General features: G+C 41.8%; 2 protein-coding genes across 7 annotated transcripts; one reads left to right on the forward strand and one right to left on the reverse strand.

Annotated features, from left to right (window-relative positions):
* Positions 1–8871: 8871 nt before the first annotated feature.
* LOC104422543 lies at positions 8872–18985 on the reverse strand. 6 transcript variants are annotated; one of them, XM_010034901.3, is made up of 14 exons: positions 18884–18985; positions 17875–17974; positions 16403–16530; positions 16116–16269; positions 15921–16030; positions 15205–15288; positions 15044–15092; positions 14841–14932; positions 14049–14187; positions 13277–13356; positions 11427–12901; positions 10492–10605; positions 9668–10418; positions 8872–9357 (listed from the first exon to the last, which is right to left on the reverse strand). In XM_010034901.3, exons 2-13 carry the CDS (start codon positions 17965–17967, stop codon positions 9856–9858), a joined length of 3081 nt encoding a protein of 1026 aa, XP_010033203.2. In that variant the 5' UTR covers positions 17968–17974; positions 18884–18985; the 3' UTR covers positions 8872–9357; positions 9668–9855. The 6 variants fall into 6 exon arrangements, with proteins under 6 accessions (XP_010033203.2, XP_010033201.2, XP_010033198.2 ...); XM_010034899.3 differs by having other exon boundaries at positions 18777–18978; XM_010034896.3 differs by having other exon boundaries at positions 10492–10602; positions 18581–18950.
* Positions 18986–23882: 4897 nt separating this feature from the next.
* LOC104422544 (probable glycosyltransferase At3g07620) lies at positions 23883–24962 on the forward strand. The gene has a single exon (XM_010034903.2). It carries the CDS (start codon positions 23883–23885, stop codon positions 24960–24962), a length of 1080 nt encoding a protein of 359 aa, XP_010033205.1.
* The last annotated feature ends 491 nt before the right edge of the window (positions 24963–25453 follow it).

The following is a 25453-nucleotide window of genomic DNA, read 5'->3' on the forward strand; positions in this document are numbered from 1 at the left end:
ATCAGACGACAGCGGTGACAATGGTCACCGCCGATCGAGCGACAATCGGTGACGACGGCGCGGTTGGCCGACGGTGACCTGACCAATCGGAGGTGGCCGACAATTGGCAGGCAGCCACCCAAGGCCGCAGCAAGCAAGAAAAACAAAAGAAAAAATTGGCTTATTTCTAGAAATTGTTCCTAGAAACAAGAAGCTACTTTTTTTTTATTTCTTGTTTCTATTCCGAATCTATTCCCCGGCTACTTTTCTATTCTAGGGAATAGAAAAATAAGTTAGCGTTACCAAAAGAATTTCTTTTTTTCTTTTTTTTTGTTCTAGGAAATAAAAAAAACAGAAATTTGGAGAAATAGAAACGTTACATGCAGAGCCTGAAAGAATGCCTATAACCTCTAAGCTTTGTCTTTGTTTATGCTCTACTCGATCAATTCGTTGGGAAGTTTCTAAACAAGTCAATGGATGGAACCGATCCCATGGGAGTTAAGGTTTTTGCGTGCACATAGGGGATAATATAATAGATTTCAAAATAAGTTAATGATCCTAGTGTAGTAGGCAACGCATCCTGTGTCCACAGAAGGAACTTCATCCATTGCATTCCTATTTAGGCTCTTGGAAATATATTCTTGATTCTATGTAAAGTGCATACTTAATATATAACGGGAAATGACTTGCTTATTTTATAACCTTGAGATATTATTCGACACTCAATCAATCTGTGGTTTCAATCTGCAACTCTGCCCGTAAACATTTATCTACTGAGTTGAATCACGTAAGTGAATAAGTAAATAAAATCATGACCGTTTCCCTAGCTACATCATCGATCTTATGGAGAAAAGCTGAGTGCTACAAAAAATCATTTAATCATAACAAAGTGTGTATTGTCCAAAAATCAACACTTGTTATGTTAAAGCTCTTTTACCACCAGGAAGCCATTAACTCATATCGCCATCTCTCTGTCTCTTTACTTAGAATTTCGAAAGGAAGTAATTATTTTTTGGCCGATATTGGGACAAAGCAACTTCTTTCCACGCGCTACCATAATAGTTGATATACATCAAACAATTAATTTATTTCATGTGTAAGACATTTTCCGAATGATTTATCAAATTACCTAGTTTTAGTCAAGGCTCTTAAGCTGTTTGATGATATATGGGGAAAATTACCAAAAAGTCCTAAACATATTGTAATTAGCTAATTCGGGCCCTAAACCTATTTTTTTGACAATTAAGTCCTAAACCTTTTATAATTGTTCCCGATCAGTCCATCCGGCCAAAATTGCCGGCCGGGCGCGACGTGGCAGCGGTTGGCGTCGGTAGTTATTTTTAATAATATTTTATTTTAAAAAAAATTATTTTTTATTTTAATTTTTTCCTTTTTCCTCTTTTTTTTTCCCTCCTCCCTCTTCCTCCCCCTCCTCCTCCTCCTCTTTGGCCCGCGACCGGCAAGCTGGCCGGTCGCCGACCGAGGCGATCCGCGAGGCGAGCCCCCCGCCGGATCCGGCGAGGGCTCGCCACGGTCGCCCGCGAGGAGGCCTCGACAGACGCGATGGCGAGCCCCCGCCGGATCTAGCGAGGGCTCGCCGCCCGGCGGGGACTCACTGTCGCTCCACCGAGCTTGGTGACGGCGTCAACCAAGCGCTCGTGGAGACGGTCGTCCGCCGGAGCCGCGGCTTGGGAACAGAGGTCGATGAGGCACGGGTCCCCCGTGCCCGGGGCCCCTGCCGCCGCCGCCGAAAGTGCGCGGGGGCTGATGAGCCCTCATGGGGCTGGATCAGCCTCGGGAACATCAACCCCCAAAACCCTAAGCAAAGCCAACCCACCCACCGCCGGACCGACCGCCCGCCGCAAATGAAAGAGCCCTAACCGCAGCAAGGGGGCTCACGAAACCCCGCGATCCGGCGAGGCGATCCCTGGGGCGAGCCCCCCTCGCCGATCTCCGGGCGAGGACTCGCCGCGGTCGCTCGCTGCATCCGCGAGGGGGGCTCGCCGTCGCAGCTTCGGGCGAGGCCTCCTAGCCGGATTGCCTGGCCCGATGACTCGGCCAGCCTGGCAGTGGCCGGAGCCAAAGGGAGTGGGGAGGGAGGAAGAGGGAGGGAAAAAATTAAAAAAAAATTAAAATATTATTAAAAAATGCTCGCTGCGCCGGGCCGGCCAATTTTGGCCGGATGGACTGATCGTGAACAATTATAAAAGGTTTAGGACTCAATTGGTCAAAAATAAGTTTAGACCTGAATTGGCACAATTGCAATAGGTTTATGACTTTTTTGGTAATTTTCCCATGATATATGAAGTGGCTGAGTAAACCCTATGTTATCCTCTAGTAGGCCCGTCAAGTAGGTGGGTCAATTTGAAAATGGCCTAAAATTGACCCATTTTTATGTAGTACTACTTTAGTGATCCAAATCTAACTTGCCTTGCACCCAATCTATAATCGACCCAACTCGGGCTTAAAGTCTCAGCAAATTTTCTCCTTAATTGTTGCCTTTGAAAATTATGTGACTCCGTGAATCGGTTCGCCTAGGTGATGATAGTGTCCTCACTCTCATGAACCGATTCACTTTCAGGCATTAGCTAGCCACGGCGGCCATTTTACAACTGTTGATGGAATTGCCACGAACGATGGTTTATCCTTAGAGTAGAGACTGAGAAAGTAAGCATCAATTATCAGTAGTTGTCACTGGTTTAATATTTCAGATTTAGATCCGTTAAATAGGTGTTTTGGGTTGGGTTGGGTTAGGTTGGATTTAGGTTCATCAAAAATATGTCTGACAAATTGAGTCATTTTTATGAGGAACCCACACCCGTACCAACTATGACTTAAACCAGGTCAATAGTTTTTCTTAGGGGTGATCGGGTCCAAGGTGAGTAGGGTCTAGACCTGGACCTTGTACTTGACCCTGTTATAACTCGTTTCCCTTTTTTGGATCTTGTACTCAACCTTGTTTGTATGGGACTATGTACTCGACCCATTCTATTTTTCCGGTCCGATTCCAAGATCAATCATGTTTCTATTGGAAATTATTTTGCAATCTCCCGATATCCTATACAACTTTGAATTTTATATTAATACGCGAGAAAATAACGTAATCTTCATAATTTTTAGGGAAAAAGCCACGAAAAACCCTAAACTTTGCCAAAAGTGACACATTTACCCCAAACTTTTTTTGTGACATGAAAAACCCTAAACTTTGCCAATCGTGACACATTTACCCTAAACTTTTTTTTGTGACATAAAAAACCCTGAACTTTTGTTATGTGGCACATTTACCCCAAAATTATAGGGCATTTTGGTCTTTTCTTTTTTTTCTTTCTTTTTCTTCTCTCTTCCCTCCGTCGGCTGGCCGGCGGAAGGAAGCCGGCGTCTCAGTGAGGGCTGCCCTCATCGGCGTCGGGCGAGGGCAAGGACACCCTCGCCGGATGCAAGCGAGGGCCGCCCTCATCGCCGACGGGCGAGGACGGCCCTCGCTAGATCAAGCGAGGTAGCGGAGACACCCCGCCCGCGTTTGGCGAAGGTGCCCTCGCCGCGTCGGGCAGGGTGTCCCCCGCCTCGCCAGATCTAGCGAGGGCCATCCTCGCCTGACGCCAACGAGGGCGGCCCTCACCTGCGTCTGGTGAGGGTAACCCTAGCAAGGACAACCCTTGCCCGATGTCGGCGAGCGTGGCCCTCGCCCGCGTCTGGCGAGGACGGCCCTCGCCCGATCTAGCGAGGGGTGCCCTCGCCAACGTCGGGCGAGGGTGACACTCGCCGGACGCCGGCTTCCCTCCACCGGCTCCACCATGGCCAGCGAAGGGAAGAAGAAGAAAAAAAGGAAAAAAAAAAGAAAAAGGAAAAAACATAATAAAAAGAAAAAAAATGCTCTTAATTGGGTAAATGTGTCACAGCTTGAAAAGTTTGGAATTTTTCACGTTACAAAAAAAAGTATGGGGTAAATGTGTCACTTTGGGTAAAATTCAGGGTTTTTTGTAGCTTTTTCCCTAATTTATATCGAAACATTAAGCACTTATAATAAATAAATATATAAATTTTTTTACTAAACGAAAAATTAAGGATCCACGGGACTAATTATAATAAATAAAATCTTAAGCCAAAGATTTAGCAACAAATATTGGTATAATATTAGTCTTATTCCCACAACTACTACATGAAGTTACTTATTTATGCAAGCATAAATCCTACTACAAAAGAGAAATTATGCGAGCCAATTCATGTGGTATACAAGAATTTGGTGGTGACGAACACTGTTAGTCCGTCGAATGGTGCGAGAGGGAGCCGATGAGAGAGGGAAGCAAGTGAGGAAGAGGAAAGACAAAGGAGGAGTGCCATACGTGCTTGAGAGAGCCAAAAGGAAAAATATCGTGTGATTGCGGGAGTAAGAATAGAAATAAGGGAAACAAAATAGGGTTTTTGACCTATACTTACAAACTGGTTTCCAAACCGGTTTCAAAACTAGTCCAAAAACCGGATCAATTGGACCCGGCTCCCGGACCGGTTTAAACTGATTCCAAATTTTGGGCTCGGACCGGTTTCAACGGGAATCGGTTCCCAATCCTGTCTTCCGGGTGGGCCAGTCCAATTCTCAAGTATACCCGATCCGGTTGCACACCCCTAGTTTTCCCCTTAAAAATGGAAAATAATATGCTTAAAAAAATTAATCGATCAAAAACATATCAAATATAGAAAAAAAAAACAGATAAGAAATTACTAAAAAAGTGGACTAAATTAAGCTATTAGACACATTTCATGTTATCTCTTTTGGTGCTAGAAATTCGAACTAATTTTTCTTTGAAAGAATGTTATTCTTTCACTTATTCATCCACACTCCTTTTTAGTTTTTTCCATAATGCCTACATGAAGATATTTTCGATTATAACAATTTACCATAAACTGGACCGGTCTAGTTATTATCCCACTATAAATGAAGATTATAAGAAACAACAATGCAATGACAGTCCAAATAGGATTTTGGGTCAACTGCATATTTGCCCAAAACATAAAACTTGTTTGCAATGAGTACGTTCCCGACCCATTAAGACCCACGAAAGATATATTAACAAAAGGCCGATTCAGACTAAAGGCGTAACTAACATTTAACCGACAATGAAATAGCAGTTCGGCAATCATCATTGATGGCAGTGCCCTGTATAGTGTGTATTACTATTCATGTTGAAACGAGAGCATGTTTGAAATGAGTACGTTCCAGACCTATTAAGACTCATATATAGGTAGCTATTTATTCTACGGGCCTATTTGAGCCCCTTTTTAAAATGATAGATAATCCATTTTAAAGAATACGAGGAGAGAACGTTGGACGGTGAAGTGGGAGAATTCGAATCTTTGTGTGTGTGTGGAGTTAAGACAAAAGGGAACGGCTATATCAGCCTAATAACTTTTGCGGAGTATATATAGAACGACGTCACGTGGGCCGGCAATGGCGGACCTCGACTATGTATAAATCAACCCGACACTAACGAACATTCTCTCCCTAATAATCATAAATAAGACCAAGTTGACTGTTTCGTTTCCTATGTTTACCAAACCTTAGGGTCCTCAAAAGTCAAAAAACTCATGCTCTCTCTCTCTCTCTACACACACACACACACACACACACACACACACACACACATATATATATGTCGTACATATTCCGTATCAGATTAGAGAAAGACGCGTTCGTCTAGAAAGCCAGAATTTCAACAATGGATGACTTGGCGTGTGGACTCGGATGACATCTTCTAGGAAGGAGACTTCAGTCGTGAATAGTAGTCTTTGTGGAGGTACCGAGGTCTCTATATAAACGTCCACCTCCTCAATTAATTCCTCACAGCTTCTCCAGATCTCCGAATTCGTTTAAGAGAACGCCGGTTGAAATCACGCAAAACACCACCTTCTGTTCGGAAAGAAAGAAGAGATCGGCAATGTCAAAGCCCGACCACGAGTCGCTGAGCTATGCCGACGAGGAGGCGAAGCGCAAGAAGAGGGTGAAGTGGACGATCGGCATCACCGCCTTCGTCATCTTCCAGGTCGTCCAAGCCCTCTTCTTCGTCCTGGTCATCATGAAGTTCAAGTCCCCCAAGTTCAGGGTCAGCGAGTTCGACGTCCAGACATTGAACGTTGGGACTCAGGCCTCACCCACGTTCAACATGAGCTTCATCGCTCCCATCCGGATCAAGAACACCAACTGGGGTCCCTTCAAGTACGATGCAACTACAGTCAACTTCACTTACGGAGGCGTTCAGGTAGGGCAAGCGACGATTCCGAAGAGCAAGGCCAACTTCAAGTCCACCAAGAAGATCGATGTGAGCGTGAGCTTGAGCTCCGATGCTTTGCCTAGCAGTTCGAATCTCGGGAGCGAATTGAGCTCGAGACTCATAACGTTAAATAGTCAAGGCGAGCTCAAAGGGAAGGTAACTGTCATGTTCATGTTCAAGAAGACGAAGACGTCCCAAATGAATTGCACTATGGCCATCAATACGACAATGAAGGCGGTCCAGTCCTTGTCATGTAAATGAGGGATGCGATGCAATTGTGTGTCGTTAAAAATTTTCAATATGTCAGGTTGAATTATTCATTTGGACTTTGTATAGTAAAAATATTAAATTTTTTAGATTTATTTATACGGTGTTTGCTGTATGAGTATTATTCTTCATTTAATTTAAGTCATTCTCAAAATTGACCTTATTATATAAACGTTTAGTTTCTTGTAGCTCGGAAATTAATTGTAATGCGCTTGTATAATTATGTTCTTCCTACGTTATTGTCCTTCAATCTTTGGTTACATATGGATAATAGCCCTCACATATGAGGACATGTCACATGTCTCAATTCACATGGAAATCCTCTACAGTTTCACTTAGCCTATGAAGATTAGGCAGATCAGATATCCCAACTTGTCATGCAACTGGAAAGGCAAGATTGGCTATCGCGGGGATAATTGCATATGGCGACCTGAATTTTACATGTCATACTGAACTACATCCGTCCTTTTCAAAATCTACAATGAGCCTCTCACACTGAAAAATATGATGCCGAAAAAATCATAACTCTTAACTTTGCGTTGCCCACAAAAGCAGCGATTTCCTCTTCTACTGACCGCCTTCTTTGTCCTCCCACAATTGCAATGACCGCCCTCCGCATTGCCGCCGCCACTACCGCCACCACTACCGCCACTACCCCTGCCAGGAATGCAACATCCACCTTGTGCCCACCTTACGTTGACGCCATCTACCCCGCGTTACTGCAAGCCTATTACCACCACCACTATGTCGAGATGTGAGAATTGCCATGGACAATCTCGTAGGTAGATCTCAAACTTAGGTCAAGCTCGCGCAATTCATGAGCTCTGCTGCCATTTCAGTTACAATTCTAGCAGATCTCCCATGGTGGTGACCATGGAGGACCCCGACCTCGTCCAAATCAGGTCATCCAACATTGATCCGGATTGGATACAAGGTAGCGATCTTCATGGGCCTAGGGTCTGAGCCGGCATCAAGGATCACGGTAACGGGCCTGAGGGGAAAGCGGCAGCCTAGAGGTGGTGGGATAGAAGAGAGATGGCGGAGAAGAGAAGGCCGGGTTAGGAATTGTAGGTCGTTTTTTGGGTAAGGGTACTGTAGAACGAAAAATGATGAGTCGATAAATAAGCGAGGATGATAGGATGCGACTTGAAATAAAATTGAAAAACTGAGTACAACCTTATAGACTTTTAAAAGTCAAGAAGGTATTTATTATTTGATACGCGAGAGTAGGAGCAAATAAATTAAGTTGCATTTTGCAACTTTTTCCTGTTTCGATCTTTTCGTCCCACTTATAAACTGGCAATCGACCCTGGACCTGCATCTTTATAAGCCATTACTTTTTCTTCCTCGCATTTTATAATTTTCTTCTACCTATTTATCCAGTCGATTCACAAAATGATTGGATAAATACCAACTTGGTCTTTAAATAAATAGAGTATAGTTAGGCACTAAATCATAATTTGTCATCTCATTAAAGTACACCTCCATCGTCACTTGTCAATTTTAAAAGAAGCAGACTGTCATGCTCAACTCAAAGATGGCTGACTTTTAATATAAGATTTCATGATAAAGTGGAGCACTCATTTACCTGTAGATCCCCACTTTTCAAACTTTTTAAGTGGTGGGTACACGCACTTCCTCCTTTGCTTCATCAGCTTTACATCTTTTGGATTCTTTATATGAACTTTCGACCTGCTGTGAGAAAGGAGACATGATGGCACATTACTCATCACATCGCTATCAGTTTTTGAAACTTCTTTTTCTATTTTTCTAATTTTGATTTTTCGGTACGAGAATTATTTTTCTAAAGCTTTTTCTCTAGCACAAGGCATTTAAATTTGATGAAAAATTGTCATCCTTGCTACTTGGGTAAAGGCGGTCATTCATACGATCAGGGCCTGAGGGAACTGATGAAGAAAAGAAATTGCCTGAATATTAGGGTTCTTGGTGTACACCATTCACAGTTTCATCAAAATGTCCCGGCCACTGGCCTCTTTTAAATAACTTGAAAGAACAAACCTGCCAAGGAGAACTCAACCAAAAACTCTTGAGGTCCAAAAATCTTGGGATGTATCCGACTTTCCGAAGCTGCTATCAAGTCCACACAGTGGTACAATGAACGATAAAATAGAGAAGTCTCGCTACCACTGTTTTCCATAAAAGTACATCACGCACATCGTGCGTCCCAAAATGCCATAACCACCTCTACTTTCCCCATGTTCTCCCACTCAGAAGTGATTGCTTACCACCTGTATTACAAGGCTCATACTATTTGGGATGAGAATCAGAATCACGATCCACCGCAGTCACCAGTAGCAAGCTTTGACAGTTTCTAAACATGGAACTCATCTCCCCCAACAACATGAAAACATGATGACTTCAAGCTTAAAAATACTAGTTAAAGATTAAAAGAATACCTGCACAAAACGCCCAGCCCTCGGGACAATTAAATGATGAATATCTTAGACGAAAGAAACAACCGATTTTGCTCAGAGCCCTTCAATTACTACTTTTATCACAGATATCACGCCAGGGACAATATATCAGTCAGGTATCAGATGTCAAACTCCAGAAGAGGTTACTGGGTACTTACAGAAGATATGCTATACGAGATTCACAGGGAAGTCATTGCAAAAAGCTCAATAAGGAGTCCATTTCTATTTTGTTCACACTGTAAATCCTATAACCCATAAAAGGACTCGCTTAAGATCTCAGCATGTGAGAGTGACAACTGGATTGATTCATATTTGTCAGGACCAGAACCCCTCATTAAGTGCAGCAGCCAGAATCTGGAAGCAACCATTATTCCAACTCTGATGCCACATTCGGCCCACAACTCGCACACCTGCGAGTGCATGATAGAGCAAGACAACCAATTAGAAACTTCTAACAGGTCAGACAAGCACATCATTCCAGGACAACCAAAACCAAGCAAGAACGGCAAAAAACAACAGAAATGTGCTTCCACTTTCCTTGAAAATTCGAAAATTACCTACTACTACTAACTTTTGCATATACAAAATAAAAGATGACCATATCCTCACGACAAAAGCTATTCTAACCATATACTCTTTCAAGATCATCATTAAAAAAATTCAGATGGGGAGCAGTCTACGAGCTTCAGTCACATTTACAATCAAAACATCCACTTTTACCTGCTGCATTGGATACCCCCATTAACTCGGGAGTTGATCCTCAACAGGCTGCCTCCATCGAGAGCTTTCATGAGTCTGTCCTGTCCACTAAAGTTCAATGTCATCATGCAAAATCAATGTCACTTCCACCTACGATAATTTCCATCTCCACCAAGCCAACCAATAAAGATGTTGCATCTGACAAAGCATCACATCCCAAAGTTCCTGTTATAGAGATCTCCTGAACCAGACATCCAGAGCTTGGAATCTTCATAACCATCATAAAATTTCTTTATCCCAAGCCTTTCGTTTCTAAGGAGCTGAGAGATGCCAAGGCTGTCTCCACTCTGGATGTCGTTCCATCCATCCCAGTGGACATTTGTAGTTAGACCATTTCTAGCATGTTGGAGAGTTGACTGGGAAAAAGGAGGTGTGCTGCCTACTTGTGATCTGTCCAAAATTCTAGAAGGAAGGCCATATGTACCATTGAGACCAGAATAATTATCCCCCGACAAATATGCCAGGTTCTGGTGAGGAGAGAGAGATCCCTGCATCAAAGAATGAAGTCTAGAATCACTCTCAAAAGCATTTGACTGAGGGAAAGGTTTAACATCATAGCTCAGGTTATTGAGCCCGTTCTGATGTCTCCCTTTGCCAACAGCTAATATAGCAGGATCCATGAACTCAATATCCACTGTGTTGCCAATGTTCCCAGCTGATGGTGGTTGATGTAAATTACCCGACCAAGAGGTTGTATCGAGTAAATGATTCCCTGAAAACATAACACAAACTGATGATGAAATGAAAACTAAATGCCGAAATATATATAATATTTGTCTACTTACGAGACATGGAGTCAAAAGAATGATCCATTCTTTCCCGAGAAGAAAACCCTGGAGGTGGTGCCTTACTGGGCGCTGAGAAACCCGGAGGGGCCAACATTTGAGACCTTGAAACTGCTAAAAAGAAAAATAGAACAAGTGACCATTTAACCAACGTGTATTTTCCAGAACCGACTTGTACAAGAGTTCCATCATGTACAAGATTATCAAGCCAAGACATACAACAATGGTCACAGAGAGTTCAATGGAAAACAGAGAGCAACATAGAATACTACTAATCCCATAAAGAGATCTGGAAGTATCCACAACTGGCTATTTGAAACTATGAATGCTAATATACCAACTCCGTTCATCATCTTTCTGTTCCTCCTTCAAAGGACCCCATGAATTTCTGTTCCTCTTGCAACTTCTTAATGTAATTTCTTTTAAGGGATGCGAATTAATAAATCAATGAGCTTGACAAGGCAAAAATGCAACACAGCACTCCAAGACCCGTTGCGATAGCAGAAAGGATCAACAAGAATAATGAGAATCGAGAAATAAAACCAAAGCAACAAATATGGACAAAAAGACACAAAGCACAAATGAGTGGAGATGGCACCCAAAATACACAACGACCATAACAGCAACCGCACTCAAGTGAAAATGCACAGTGATGGAAATGAAAACTTATTCTACTTAACCAAGAAACAACAAATATGGACAAAAAGACACCACAAAATTCAGAGCAATAGTATGATGGAAATAGTCCAAATTACCAGAAAAGAAGGTGAATAATATGTTGCAACGGACAAACATATACGTATGACATATATTATTATGCATATGTTCATATGCTTAAACTTCAATGGAAAGAGTATACCAAAAAACCTTCAAAACATGAACTTAAATACACATATATCACCAATCAACTTCAAATGAGAATAAACACTACTCACCAGAACTTTTGCCTGAAGACATAAGAGACTGACTACCAGAAAAATTGTCAGCATCAAGACTTTGAGGGTGAAAACCATTAGACATTGAAAACCTATTAGAGAACAACTCTCCGTTTTCGACATCCTTGTGGAGCAACCCATTCCCTGATAGTTGGCCAGGAACACCATAAGGTGGCTCAAAGTCAAATGCTTGACTTATTGACTCCTCCTGTCTAGCAAAAGAAAACCTTGATTGATTGCTGTTAGAAACCTTCCTGGAAGTCAATGTTTTAATAGAACTTGGCTGTTCATCAGTTTCTCCAAACAGTTTTGCCAGATTATGCGGTGAGGTCAATGAATCATCCCAAGCAGCAGGATCCAAGGACAGTATATTTGAGATTATGCTGCTCTCTCCTGTATCTGAGGAAGCACTGGCACCAGGAATGGCAGAATTATCTCTCATCTGCCTTCCTTTCACATCTTTTGGATATACGATGAAACTTGCAGCAACTCCATTAGAATCAGCAGAGTCACCAGCAAAGCTATCATGGTAACCATTAGACATTGTCGAACTACTTGATGCGAGTAGAGAATGATGACCATTTAATGTATTATTTACAGGCAAGGGTTCAGTGTTTAAACTCTTGATGCCAAGCGCCTCGCTGGGTACATATGAATGAGACCTCGAGTGATTTGGACTAGATGAACAAATGGAGTGTTTCCCAACTTCAGGATCTCTCTGTCTTTGATTTTCAAAGGATCGTATATCATCTTCAACAACCTCCACCGAAGCACCATGCACTTGATTTTGCAACACTAAATTCTGGTGACACTGGTCAGAAGAAACATCCAAACGAAGATTATTAGGCGGGACAATTTTTTCGCCTCCCTTTTCTCCATATTTCTCTAAGTATAATTGTTCTCCTGACCCTTCATTCCTGGGTGATTCAGGCGGAAGTTGATCAGGTGATTTAGGTCCTGCAACCCTCAATGACTCATGCTCAAAGTGGTTGTTGATTTTCATCGAAGAAATATCAGAACATAAAACCGGAATATCTCCATTTCCAATATTTCCTCCTGTCTGTGAGTCCAGAGTGCATGACCCTCTTGCATTATCTAAGGAACTCTTTACTCTCGGAAGCACATTAGTTCTGCCATTGTCATCCTTGCTAGGTGACAGACATGATAAGCGGCTGCTTAATGCTGAACCACTAAGAGTTCCGTCTGATGCAACATAATTATCAGATGGAGGAAGGTCAGTAAGCTGCTTCAAAGTATTCATTGGATCCGTTAAGCTCTTTGCAGATATTGACTGAATCCCTTCAACCAATGATGTCTTTTTTATCAAATAATTATGAGACACAGATGCCTGATCAGTGCTTTCAAATGCTGCTGAAGGTCCATGTGTCCCTTCCCCAGACTCAGCTTTTAACACAGATCCACTTAAACTACCAGAACTAGGAACGGAAGACTGAAAACTGGAAGCACGCGTACCCCTGGATCAATTTCAGAAAAGAAAATTAAATTCAATTAAGCAAAAACAGAGTGAACAAAAAAGATTGTGCTTCCATTGTTCATTGTTTTTTTTTTTTTTTTTGATGACCCGGGAACCACCATACAACCGGCAGCCGGCGACGTAAACCCAGGGGGGCACTAGCACGGCGACCCACCTCCCACGGCACCCCACTTAAGTCGCGCAATGGGAGCGAGAAGTCTCAAACCACTCCCCTCCCGGATGAGGGGTTAAAGCCCAAACCAACTCGTCCACCGCGGGGTGGGTATTGTGCTTGCATTGTTCATGTCTTGACTTAGCCAAAAAAGAAATCTATTTATACATAAAACCATATCAATGCATGTAAAAGAAGGCTTACCATGAGGCTGCAGCAGGTAGAGCTATTGGTCTGCCATTGCTTCCATTAGGTGGAGAACCTTTAAGAACGCTCGCTGTAGTCTGCCACAGAAACCACCAATTGCGAATCAGATAAACAGACGACAAAACTATGAATCATGCATTTAATTCAAGTACTGTTGGTGGCATTTCAGATACTTGTGACTACAAGGCCAAAAAAATGAGTACACTAGATCTTCCTTCTCTAATCAAATGATGTTGAAGATGACATGGGGTGTTATTTTTTTCATTATGATCCTCATTGGTCCTCTGACTGTATAGGATTTCTGAGGAAGAATACATTAACTTCATCAAGGAGAAAATCGACAAAAATGTCAAGCTTCAAGAGGAGCTTGACATAGATGTCTTGGTTCATGGGGAGCCTGAGGTAAGAAGGTCTTTGAATCTGTTATTGTAATTAAGACAGATTATGTCGGATAAGTAGGCAGCATCTTATGATCTATGTTTTCTTTGATTAACATCTCAATCTGGATGTATCAAATGCAGAGGAATGATATAATTGAATACTTTGGGGAGCAGTTGTCGGGCTTTTAATTGATTAGGGAAAAAGAATCCAAAATATTAGATAGTCATGTCCTGAAAATATTCCTCTGGAGAAAATGTACTGGAATGCTTAGCCTATTTTACTTAGTGAGTGCATGACGAAGTAAGCAACAGTACAAGGAAAATGGAGAATAATTCAAAGGTACTAGAAATATTGATTGTAATCCTATAATAGGCATAGAAGAGCTTACAATTGGGGCAGTTTTCATAATAGGTTTTCCTGTGGAAGCAGAGCTGTTAGTACAAAAATCATCAACAGGAGGCGGCAACACATTTCCTGAACGCCTTTGCAGAGTACTTGCATTACCAGTAATTTGCTGAACTCTGCTCCTTCCAAACAAGAACACAATACAGTTAAACACACGATAAGAATGTTTAACTCAGGACCCAACAAAATCAACTGATTTGTGGGTGGTCTTGAGCAGAACATACAGACCTTGAATCAATCAACATCAACAGGAGTCAATTACAATAAAATAGGCATAAACATGGCAGGTTCAGATACTTGATGAAAATACAATGTTTCTGCACAGAAGGCAATTAATATAAAATAGGGCATAAACAAGGCAGCTTCAGATACTAGATGAAAATACAATGTTTCTGGACAAAACGAAAGCTTAGGATCAACTGGAGTAATATCGCAGAAAGGATTTCAAGGTAGAAGTTCCACAAGTAGCTTATCTTCATCATACACTAAAGGCAAAATTGGTTCTCATGGACCAATACAAATGAAGATAAGCTATTTATGAAACGTCAAAGATGCTCCATAAATACCACCAGCAATTAAAGGTGCAACATAAGCAAACATCAGATGGGAAAAGCTACCATTCCCCACAAACAATAGATGACCCATTGTTTCACCTCCTCTGAAAATATAAATAGCACTAGACAATTCATTTGCAAGATCAAAGAATGAGAGAGGCTATGAAATTGGAAAAACAAATTAAAGCAGGCAGATGTCAGAACCAGAAATGGCAGTCTACCTCGTGTAGGCTGAAATTATTTCATCCTTTGTAAAGCTATCCTCCTGAGAACCAACTTCATGCAAATACAAGCAATCTGGGTTGGTGCAAGGCTGGACCAGAAAGTCAAACGTCATTTCAGATCCGCTCCATTAAAAGACTTCAGAAAATTTAGTTAAAAACATTCACGCCAATTACAGCTCATACATAACTCATATTCATACCACATTTCTCAGCCATGCGTGACAATACTTTGTGGTCCCAAAGCACACCCTGCAATGTATTATTCAAAATCAACTTCTTGATAAGCTAATTTAGAGCAGAGATGCAGTATGTTTAGACAGTCAAGTTAACTAGGCTAATGGAGAGAAAATATGAAACTTACCTTAATGGTCTACCCTCCAAGACAAAGCCATGTACAGATTGAATACAACGAATTGCTTCCTCCTCTCTTGCATAAGTAATATATCTATGGAAAAAGTAACATAAGACAACATATTTTCCAAAACAATAAGTTTGGGTAAATTAGAAGGACCAAAATGTCATAAGCCAGCGGACAGCGGGCCAACACGTAAACCATTTACAGAAAAAGTTCTAGTCCCAAAACAAGCGGACATTGTTGAAAGCTCATGACAATTGCAAGTCTAAACCACTTTGCATCAAAAGTAAGATGTCACAAACTTGGAGGCCAACAGCAGGTTGAGTTCATCAATTGAATGTCTTCATTAACAGAAGACTTGGCAATAAGAAACAGAACAGTTTAAAAGCCATGCAAGAGAGTATAAATTCTGTACGCTAAAGCCCATTACTGCTTGGAAAAATATGCTAATACGAATAGCAAAGGCAGAGAATTTACTCTTCAACTCTAGTGCGTGAGTCATGAAAGCTCAATATATGATATTTTCTTTCAAACATCATGTTGGCACTTACTACACATAAAATTTAAGCTAATTTAACTTTCAAAGCATTCATAACACATAAACGACTAGTCAATGCATCTGCATGGTTTGCTTAATTGGTTTACATGTCTTGTTAACAAAAGCCTTACTTCAAAAAACCAAGAAAAATAGAACCATAACATCATAAGTGCTGGTTACTTACACACTACAAGTATTGTTAGGAAACTGCTGAATAACACCAGCTGATGTCCGAGACATTGACACTTTAAGAACCTTTCCATATTGCCCAAAATATTCTCTCCGTAAGAGAAGCTGCAATAAAACAATATGCATAATTGTTCATTCTTACCTAAAATTCTCATGTACATGGACACAGAGGAGAGGGAAGAAAACTCACATCCTCATTAGCCAGGTGAAGCGGCAAACCAACTATATAAACCAGGTTGCGTTGAATGACGCGCACACTACTGAGTTGCTTTCTCCCCTCTGATGATTTTGTCTTTCCTTTCTGTGACTTGCTCTTTTTCTCCATATTAACTTCAGCCACCAACCTGTGCAGGACAGTCATCAATCTTGTGTGTGTGCATGTTTACATGCATTTGCCGGCATGCACGCGCATGAGAGAGAGAGAGAGAGAGAGAGAGAGAGAGAGAGAGAGAGATGTATTTTTATAAAGAACAACACCTCTCACAGTTTGCAGCCATCCCCACAATCTTTTCCTTGTCATAAGGAGCACGACATGCCGGACAACGACCCTCTGTATCATCCTTCTCTGCCATTTCCATAATGTGATGCCAGCACCATACACATATCTGTCATCAAATAGAAACCACAAACAAGATGTTTTAACGCAGAAGAAACAGAAACTAACAAATAGTAAAGATCACACCACTTTACACAGACAATCAACCTTGCTCCTCGTGTCTATAACTTAGGAAGTACTAAAATTAAATCCTTACTATAATCACTGCGGACTTGGCAAAACAATCCACATAATACCATATTTTCACGCAGTAAATTGCCATGGTATCCTTTATCAAGGCACACGCATTAAAAAAAGCAGAATCAGAATCATGAATGATCTGCATAATGGCAACAAGACATGTAGCAATCACTCATCAGTGCCAATGGCAACTCAAAGAGCCATCAACCACTAAAATCTAGTCATACGTAGAAAGAAAAACTGACATGGTTTATGTTGACCATATTGGAACTCTACAAGTGACAGGTTCTCCTAAAACTTCACACAAATTGTATGAGTCGTATCATACTTGCCAACCAACTTAAAGTAGGCTACACTACAACACTGACAGACTGAGTAGTCAAGCCAATGTGGATAGAGTGAAGCCACCTTATGAAATGACTGCCTACAGACCGAATCAAACTAATGGAAGAGTTCACAATTGGATGATGATCTAATCAGATTGCAGCAGCCCCTACAAATAGACATTAAGATTACAGGTGCACCCTGAATGGGGCGACTCCATTTCTTAGTCACATGTTTGCCACTGGCTTTGATTATTGATTATATAGGAAGCTTCACAATATACACCCCATGCTCTTGTTTGATTCTATTGACTGGTTAGTGCTTTTTCTCATAAATTATAAGAAAATTGACAACTAAGGGAATCTCCACTCTTCTCAGAAAAAGCAACAAGCACAAGTCATTACATCGCAACAAAACAAAATCAACCCAATCACCAATAAAAGGGAAGAGACACCTAACAAGATCAAAAAAGCATTTGATGTGTATGCGGGATACAACAGACAGAGCTGTTTCACTTTTGTTAACACGCCGATGAGGTGTGAGCAGAGAAATGATGCCAGAGCCAAACAAGTTGAATGACGTTCCCAAATCCAAGTAAATAATATTGTATCAATCATTACCGAGAGCTATGGAAACTGATCAATGGGATGATATTAATCCTATTAACACTGAATCAAGTATTATTAATGGCTTCGAGAATTACAGGTTCTTTAAAAATGGAGAAAAAAAAAGAGCGCATAATTTCATATTTTGCTTGTTTTAACTGAATGCAAGTGGTAATATTTGTATGAATTCATATATTTCAAAAAGTGAGTGACTTATGGCGGCTATATTTCATAAAATTTGAAAAGAGTTCGGAATGATCAGAACAAACAATGGTTAATCAGACCTCATAACCACATTTGCATGGCTTCAGCTGCTGATCAGTTAAATCCATCTCTTCAGCACAGAGAGGGCACGTCTTTTCGCCCTGATCACTCATGGTTTCCCTGAGAGAAAAGAAAGAGAGAGTTAGGACTCGGTAAAGCAATCATCCAGGGGAAAAAAGAAGAAAAAAGGAAAACAAGGGAAAAAGACACTGCACAAAAATCTAATTCGCCAGTTTACTTAAAGAAATCAACCCCGAATTCTCTGAGGATTTAATCATCAAGTGATCTCAACAAAGAGCATTCCATAATGCCTCTCTGATCGTCATGAATACTTCCAAGATTCCTCCTTTTTCACTCTATCTCCAATTACACGAACCAAAAAGGGCAGAAAACTACATCCACCAACAAGACGTAAAAGGGACGAGTCACAAAACGAAATCCACTGACACATGCATCACAGGATCGCCACCATTCACAATTCTCCCCAACACATACGTCAAACCCTAAAGACCCCCGTTCACCGAGCTCGCCCGCCCCGCCCCGCCCCGCCCAAGCACCACCGACCACAACATTCACTCACAAACATCAAACGCCGCCGGACGCGCAACACGATCGACCGCCGCCAATGCCCATCCCACACCAACCACGATCAAATCCCCGGTGAAAAAACCTAATCGACTCCATCCACATGCAACGCAATCCCGACAATCCGATTCGAGAGAGGACCTCACGCGAGCCCGATGCACCAATCGCCCGGGGGCAAACACCACCGCGAAGACGGAACGGGAACCGGGGCCAGAAAAGCCGCAGAGATCTCGGGCGGATTCAGCGGAAAAGAACGCGAAAACGGAATCGGAATCGAGCACGAGATGACGGCAATCGGCGCAGATTAGGGTTTGCCGCGAGGGCTTAAGGCACTTACGGATTCGGCGATCGAAGGAAGGAAGAGAGAGAGAGAGAGAGAGATTGGGGGGGAGGAATCTGTGCGGATGAGATTGCGAGGAACGCACGACGACGCAGGGTACGAACCAGGGAGCGAGCGAACGAGCGAGATGAAGAGAGAGAAAGAGAGGTCACAACGAAGCACTGTGATGCGGAGCGAGAGGATGCGCTGCGTCGTTTGGATGGCCTTCGCTCGGCTTAGTAGTCTGTTGGCTTCTCCGAGTCGCCGTCGTTTTTGGTCTTTTTATTTATTTATTTTATTCATCAGTTTCCGCCTTGGTGGCATTAATCATTTTTCTTCTTTTTTTTCCTGCTATATATATATATATATATATATATATATATATATATATTTATTATAACACAACCATACAATTCGTGTTTTCATGCCAGAGAAAACATGATCTTTATTACTGTATTTCTTTTAATAAAAATCTATGTATTACGAGGCCGCGGCCGCACGGCAATTTGGAGATGGTCCCTAATTGGTTCTATAAAATTGTATATGATGTCAATTAGCGTGAGTATTTCCGGTTACGTGGAGTTATCCGGGGGAAAAAAAAAAGGAAGAAGAAAAGGAAAGAATTTGGGTGGGGGATCGGGTCCATACACGTGTCGGTCCAGCTTATCCTGGTGGGGCCTCGGATGAGTGCCATGTAGAGATGGTCGTCTGATCCGACGGTCAAAGTGGGGTCTTCGGTTACTGATATCTCTCATCTCCTTTTTGCAACATTTGTCATTGGTAGGTGGGGTACCGCGTTGTTAGGTCTCCGTAAGTGGTTTTTTCATGTGATTAGGATCGGTTTTTCTGTTCGGAGAGCGACAATTTTTAGTCACTCCTTTTTTATTTTCTTAAGAAAAGCCTCTTTTTTTTTTTATCGAAATAAGAAAAGCCTCCTTCATTCACGAAACTCTTTTGAATTTTTTTGAGATCGATCCTTCCTTGCGTCAAATTTCTATCGATTCATAATTCAAAATCTTTCAAATCTTACTTGATGATATAACGTCACAATTTAAATTAACGTGATTTTTTAATCATGTTTTTCGCAATAATCTTGTTTAGATTTTTTTTTCCGTCTTTCGAGAACATCTTTTGGTGGAGAAGAGTGCATAAGATCATTGTCTGAGTTATCTATTAAATATTGTGCAAAGCTCTCCGAATTTGAAGTGATTAGCATTAATTATATTAAAAACTTAAAATTGTAAAAGGATGAGTGGGATTTGAAGAATTGTTCGTTTGACCACTGTAACGGATATCCACTCAAAAGATTCAATTAAGGCAAAAAAATCGAGGAATGAGGCAAGAAAGGAATGGGTTATTTAATTCAAAGTAGAAAAATGTAATTGATCTCAATTAGAATTTTGTTTATTATGTCGCTAATGCCTATCAATTGATTAAGGAGGCAAACGTTAATTGGTAAGGTTTTGCTTTTCATTATACATATTTTTTCACTGAATAAGCTATTCTTACTTATCGCATTAAATGAATTTTTTATGCAAACCAATGCATTAGGCTTTATGCAGTCCGTGATTATCAATTACACCCGATGACAAAAAGTGCTAAAGTTTAATTTTCAATGCTTAATGTGGTTATTAAACACATCACAGTGATAAGAGCTTGAGTATTGAATTTTGGCTACTAATACGTAAAGTGCTAAAAATAAAATTACAAAGTTGTATGGCGATAATTAATAAATCCATAGTCGAATATTATTAACCTCTTACCAACATAGAAAGAAAACCTTGTTGGGAAGTTTTATGAATATATTCGGCAAATCCACTATCATCGATCAAAATTTTCTCATTGAACGAATTAAAAGAGCCATTGCCTGCTCATTTGATAAAGTAGTTTTTTTATACTTCGTTCATTCATCTAAGTCAATTTATTAAGGATTATCAAACGAGCTTAATCTCGTTAAATTATCGGTATTAATTATCAGTTTTATCAAACGAGCCGTAAGGCTGAGCATACGTGCATTGACGATCAACACGTTCAAGAATCATGCCAGAATGATTGCTTTGCTACATCTGCATCGTTCTTACATGCAACATTTTGTAAGTTCCTAGTTTTGTCATCTTTCAAAGGCCAAGTTCACGAGGATCACCTTGCATGTTCACGAGAATCCTAATTCAATTTCAAACCTTCACCAATAAATTCCATGAAAAACCCACATTTTGTCATGATTATATAATATCAGAGGAAGGACAAAATTGCCATTTTTAAAGTAAATTGAAATTCTGACACTTTAAATTAGGATTCCTTAAATCCCCAAGACTTTTCAAAAATAAACTTGAAAATATTTCTTACCTCTGCTAAAGTTAAGTACTTGCAATTTCACCAAGATATAGTTTAGTTTTCCTAAATCTACCATATTTTTTTCTAATTATTTTCTTACATTGTATATTTTTGCATTTACAATTGCGAGCGAGTCGTACTTCATAGCAGTAAAAATTCAATTCATCCACCAGCTGAAATTTTAAACGTTCGTATTGAAAATTTCCCTAGTTTTTCAAAAGTTTTTTCCAAATCAACCAAAGTCGAATTCTCTCTATATCCAAAGCAAGTGCTCCTTTGCTAGTCTTATAGAAAGCATGGGCTTATTGACATTTCTTGGCGAAAAATTAGCTGGAGATAAAACAGGTATATATAATTTATATTATGTTAATATCAATCTAACATTTATCCCATAAATCTCCTGCGATGTTTTAGTTCTAAATAGAGTCTCTCATCATGCAGCAATTAAAGCCATTGCCTAAAACAATTCGAATTGTATTTCCCTTCCTTTACTTAATTTACAGATATTATTTAGGTAAATATATAAAATTTGCTATTGCTGGTTATATTGAGAAAAACCTACGTTATCGATATTGTGACGTCATTAGATATATTTATCATTTACTCTAATTTTACTAATGGATAATCTTGCTATCATGAGCTATATCCGAAATAGTATAGCTGAAAATCTCAGTTGAAGATAGGTTGTTGTGTATGTATCTTTTTGAATTTCAAATCAAAATATATTTTTTTCCTAAATCGTGTCGAGAATCTTACTATGGCAAGCTTTATCCTAAATTACATAATCTTAAAAAAAAAAAAACACAAAGACGTCTTATCTTAAATTTTAAAATAAAAAAAGATGGAAATTTGTGAATGACAAATCAATTGGGCAAAGCTTTTATTGGATAAACGTGGACAACGTGGCAAAATAAATATCATGCGGCTTGCCACGTGAGATTCACAAAATGGAAAGTAAAATTTCACAAAGTACAATGACGAATTAAAAAAAAAATGTACAATAGCGAATTTTCTTTCAAATCCAACTTTAACGATATATTAGGTACTTACCTAGAGCAAATTGGGGCATATCAGTTCATACGTTTTTGAATCACAAGCATTCAGTCGATATGATATGTGATTAGGGGTGTGCATGGTCCGGGCGGGCAGTTCCCGACCTAGAACCGGGAACTGCCCGCTAAGGACCGGTTTTGAAAAATTGGAACCGGGATCCACCCGAGAACCGGACCGACGGTCCGATCCGGTTCCTGGGTGGATCCATGGAACCGATCTTGACGCGAAACAATTTTGGTTTTCAATATAAAACGGTCGGGTCTATGAGTTGGGAATGAGGGGAGGAGGTCTATGGTCGGGTTTTCAACATGGAACGGTCGCGAAACAATTTTCCGAGAGAGGCGTGGCGGGTGGTGGCCGACGCGAGGGGGTGAACACGGCGGCGGAGAAGCGGCGGCGGTGGCGTCGACGCTCGGGGAGGAATTGAAATGGCGATAGGATTAGGAGGAACCGAGGAAGAGACAAGAGAGAGAGAACCAGAAGACGAAGGGAGTGAGGAGATGAGATCCAATCTAAGGTTTCCTTTAGTCATTTTTTTTTTTTAAATATTAAAAAGGTTGGTCCTGGTGCAGGTGGGCGAGATCCACCTATGGAACCGGGACCAGACCGATACCCACGGGTCCGAAAAATTGGGCGGGAACCGGACCGATTCTCTCAAGAACCGCCAGGTTCGGGCGGTTTGGTGCCCTGGGTTCCAGGGTGGTCTGCAGGCGGTTTCGAAGTATTTTGCACACCCCTATATGTGATGCAAGAGAAAAAAGATGAAATTTCATATAATTTGCTTAATGAGTTTGCAGAAGAATATCATAATTAATAAAAGCATAATTTTTTTTATACGTGGAAAAGATATTATGGCGTTAAGTTTTGTAAACAAAAATACAAACGAACAACCAAAACTCCAATCACGTCACATTGGTTTAAGAAAGTGTAGTCAAGTCCTTTTACTGGGCTCCACCGACCCCTAGTCAAGCTCAGTGTGGTTGCAAAACTTTCGGGAGAAGTTGTCTTGTGTATATTTTCAATTCTACTTTATGGACCCGATTGAAAAAAAAAAAAAATATCAAGATTAAATATTTAGTCACAAGCGATGACACCTTGTCCTCAAGAAACTTCCTTTTCCCCATCTCCTTCTCTAAAAGAAATACATTATAATTTGTTAAATTGTCATTTGACTTTCATAATTATTTGTTAAATGATCTTAGTATTATTAAAAAGGCCAGCTGTCAATTCTTTAACCATTTTCATTGATAGATTCAATGGTCGTATAAATTTTTACTTTCAAAATATGTGTACAAGTGTATGACGAGTTGAGGTAAATTAAAATAATACATGGAAGTCATTGTCGCGTTCGAATGAGTTCCATGAGTGACTTCATTTACACCTCTGGAATCTCCAATGTCCACTTTATTCACAAGAAAAACTGAATTTTTTAACTACAAATAATGGTTTCGAATCTTTTGTAACTTTTTTCTTGTATAAAAGGTTTTTTTCGTTTTTTATAAAAGGGTCAGACGGCAGTGATTTTTCAATTCTCGACCGAACATAGAAACATCGATCCGGACGAGCCGATTCGGATCCAAACCCGAATTCCCTCGTGTCAACGCTCGCCGCCGGCCATCGCTAGTTTTGTCCGACCTCGCAAAACGCCACGGGCCTCCTCCGATTCTTCCTCCCATCAAAATCCTGCATCGACCGCAGCGCAAATCGCTCATCATCTCTTCTCCCCCTCCGGCGAAAATGCCCGTCGCCCACCCCTCTTTCCTCCCCCTCCTCCTACTCCTCCCCCTCCTCCCTCTCCTCGCTCCGCCGTCCGTACACTCCACCCTTCCTCCTCCGCCGTACCTATCGCCCGCCACTTTCGCCGCCGACTACGACGACATGCTCGGGAACTTCAGGATCTTCGTCTACGACGCCGCCCGCAGGACCTTCAAGTTCAAGTCCGAAGCCGAATCGCTCTTCCTCGCTTCCCTCCTCGGCAGCCCCTTCGTCACCGAGAACCCTAGCGAGGCCCACCTCTTCTTCGTCCCCTTCGACGGCGGCCTCTCCGAGCGCTCCGTGGCGCGCGTCGTCCGGGACCTCCGCGCGGATCACCCCTACTGGAACCGCACCCTCGGGGCCGACCACTTCTACGCCTCCTGCGACGGGATTGGGTTCGGGTCGGACCGGAACCTCCTCGAGCTGAAGAAGAACGCCGTCCAGCTGTCGTGCTTCCCGGCGTCGGGCGGCAGGTTCGTCCCCCACAAGGACGTGGCCCTGCCACCGGCGGCCGTTGCCCCGGCAGGCGACGGCGGGCCTCGGGCGCCGCCGCCGAACGGGACGGCCGAGCACCTGGCGTACGCGAGGCTCGGCGCGATCAAGGACCCCGGCCTGACCGACCGGTTAGCCGGAGATCGGGACTTCCTGATCGAGTCCGAGCCGTCGGATCGGGCGACCATCGAGCGCCGGCTGGCGGCGAGCGAGTTCTGCTTGTTTGACCTCGGGGGCGACGTGTCGTGGATCGGGGACGCGATGCGGTTCGGGTGCGTGCCGGTGGTGATCACGGACCGTTCGATCCAGGACCTGCCGCTGATCGACGTGCTGAGGTGGCAGGAGATGGCGGTGTTCGTGGGGAGCGCCGGCGGGGCGGAGGCAGTGAAGCGCGCGCTGACGGGGCTGACGAGGGAGCGCTTGGAGCGGATGAGGGAATCGTGTGTGGCCGCGAGCAGGCACTTCGCGTGGAACCGGCCGCCTCAGCCGTTGGATGCGTTCCACATGGTGGTGTATCAGCTTTGGCTCAGACGGCACACGATCAGATACGCCCGGAGAGATTTTAGTTAGGTCGATCACTTTTTATTTTTTCTTTTTAAAGGTCAAGAAGAAAGTCGTTGACTCGTTATTTAATTCTCTAGTTTCCACTGAAAAACTTTATTCTGCTACGAAAATGTATGGGGTTGTTAGCATGGGCCCATCTATTTGGACAAATCGTTCGTATGATACAAAGCAAAACACGAATTATAAATAAATGATCCAAGTATTATGCGAATGGTATGCTTAAATTATATGTCGAAATTCAATAATTCAACATAGAGAATCAAAATTATGATATGCATGTTGACACTTATTGAGTTGCCAATCCTTATAAGTTACATGCAAGTGACACAGCCGAGAATGAGCATGATCCAAGACCGTCCAGTCGATAGGGCCGTGTTCCATACACAGACCAGCCCATGAGATGTCCGTGAACGACTCACAAGTAATCCATGATCAACACAAGAGTCGGTCAACGCACAATACGAGACAAGCCCGTGACCGTTTAGTGCATTGTGTTA

This window comes from Eucalyptus grandis, chromosome 10, assembly GCF_016545825.1.
Source record: "Eucalyptus grandis isolate ANBG69807.140 chromosome 10, ASM1654582v1, whole genome shotgun sequence".
Taxonomy (NCBI): Eukaryota; Viridiplantae; Streptophyta; class Magnoliopsida; order Myrtales; family Myrtaceae; genus Eucalyptus; species Eucalyptus grandis.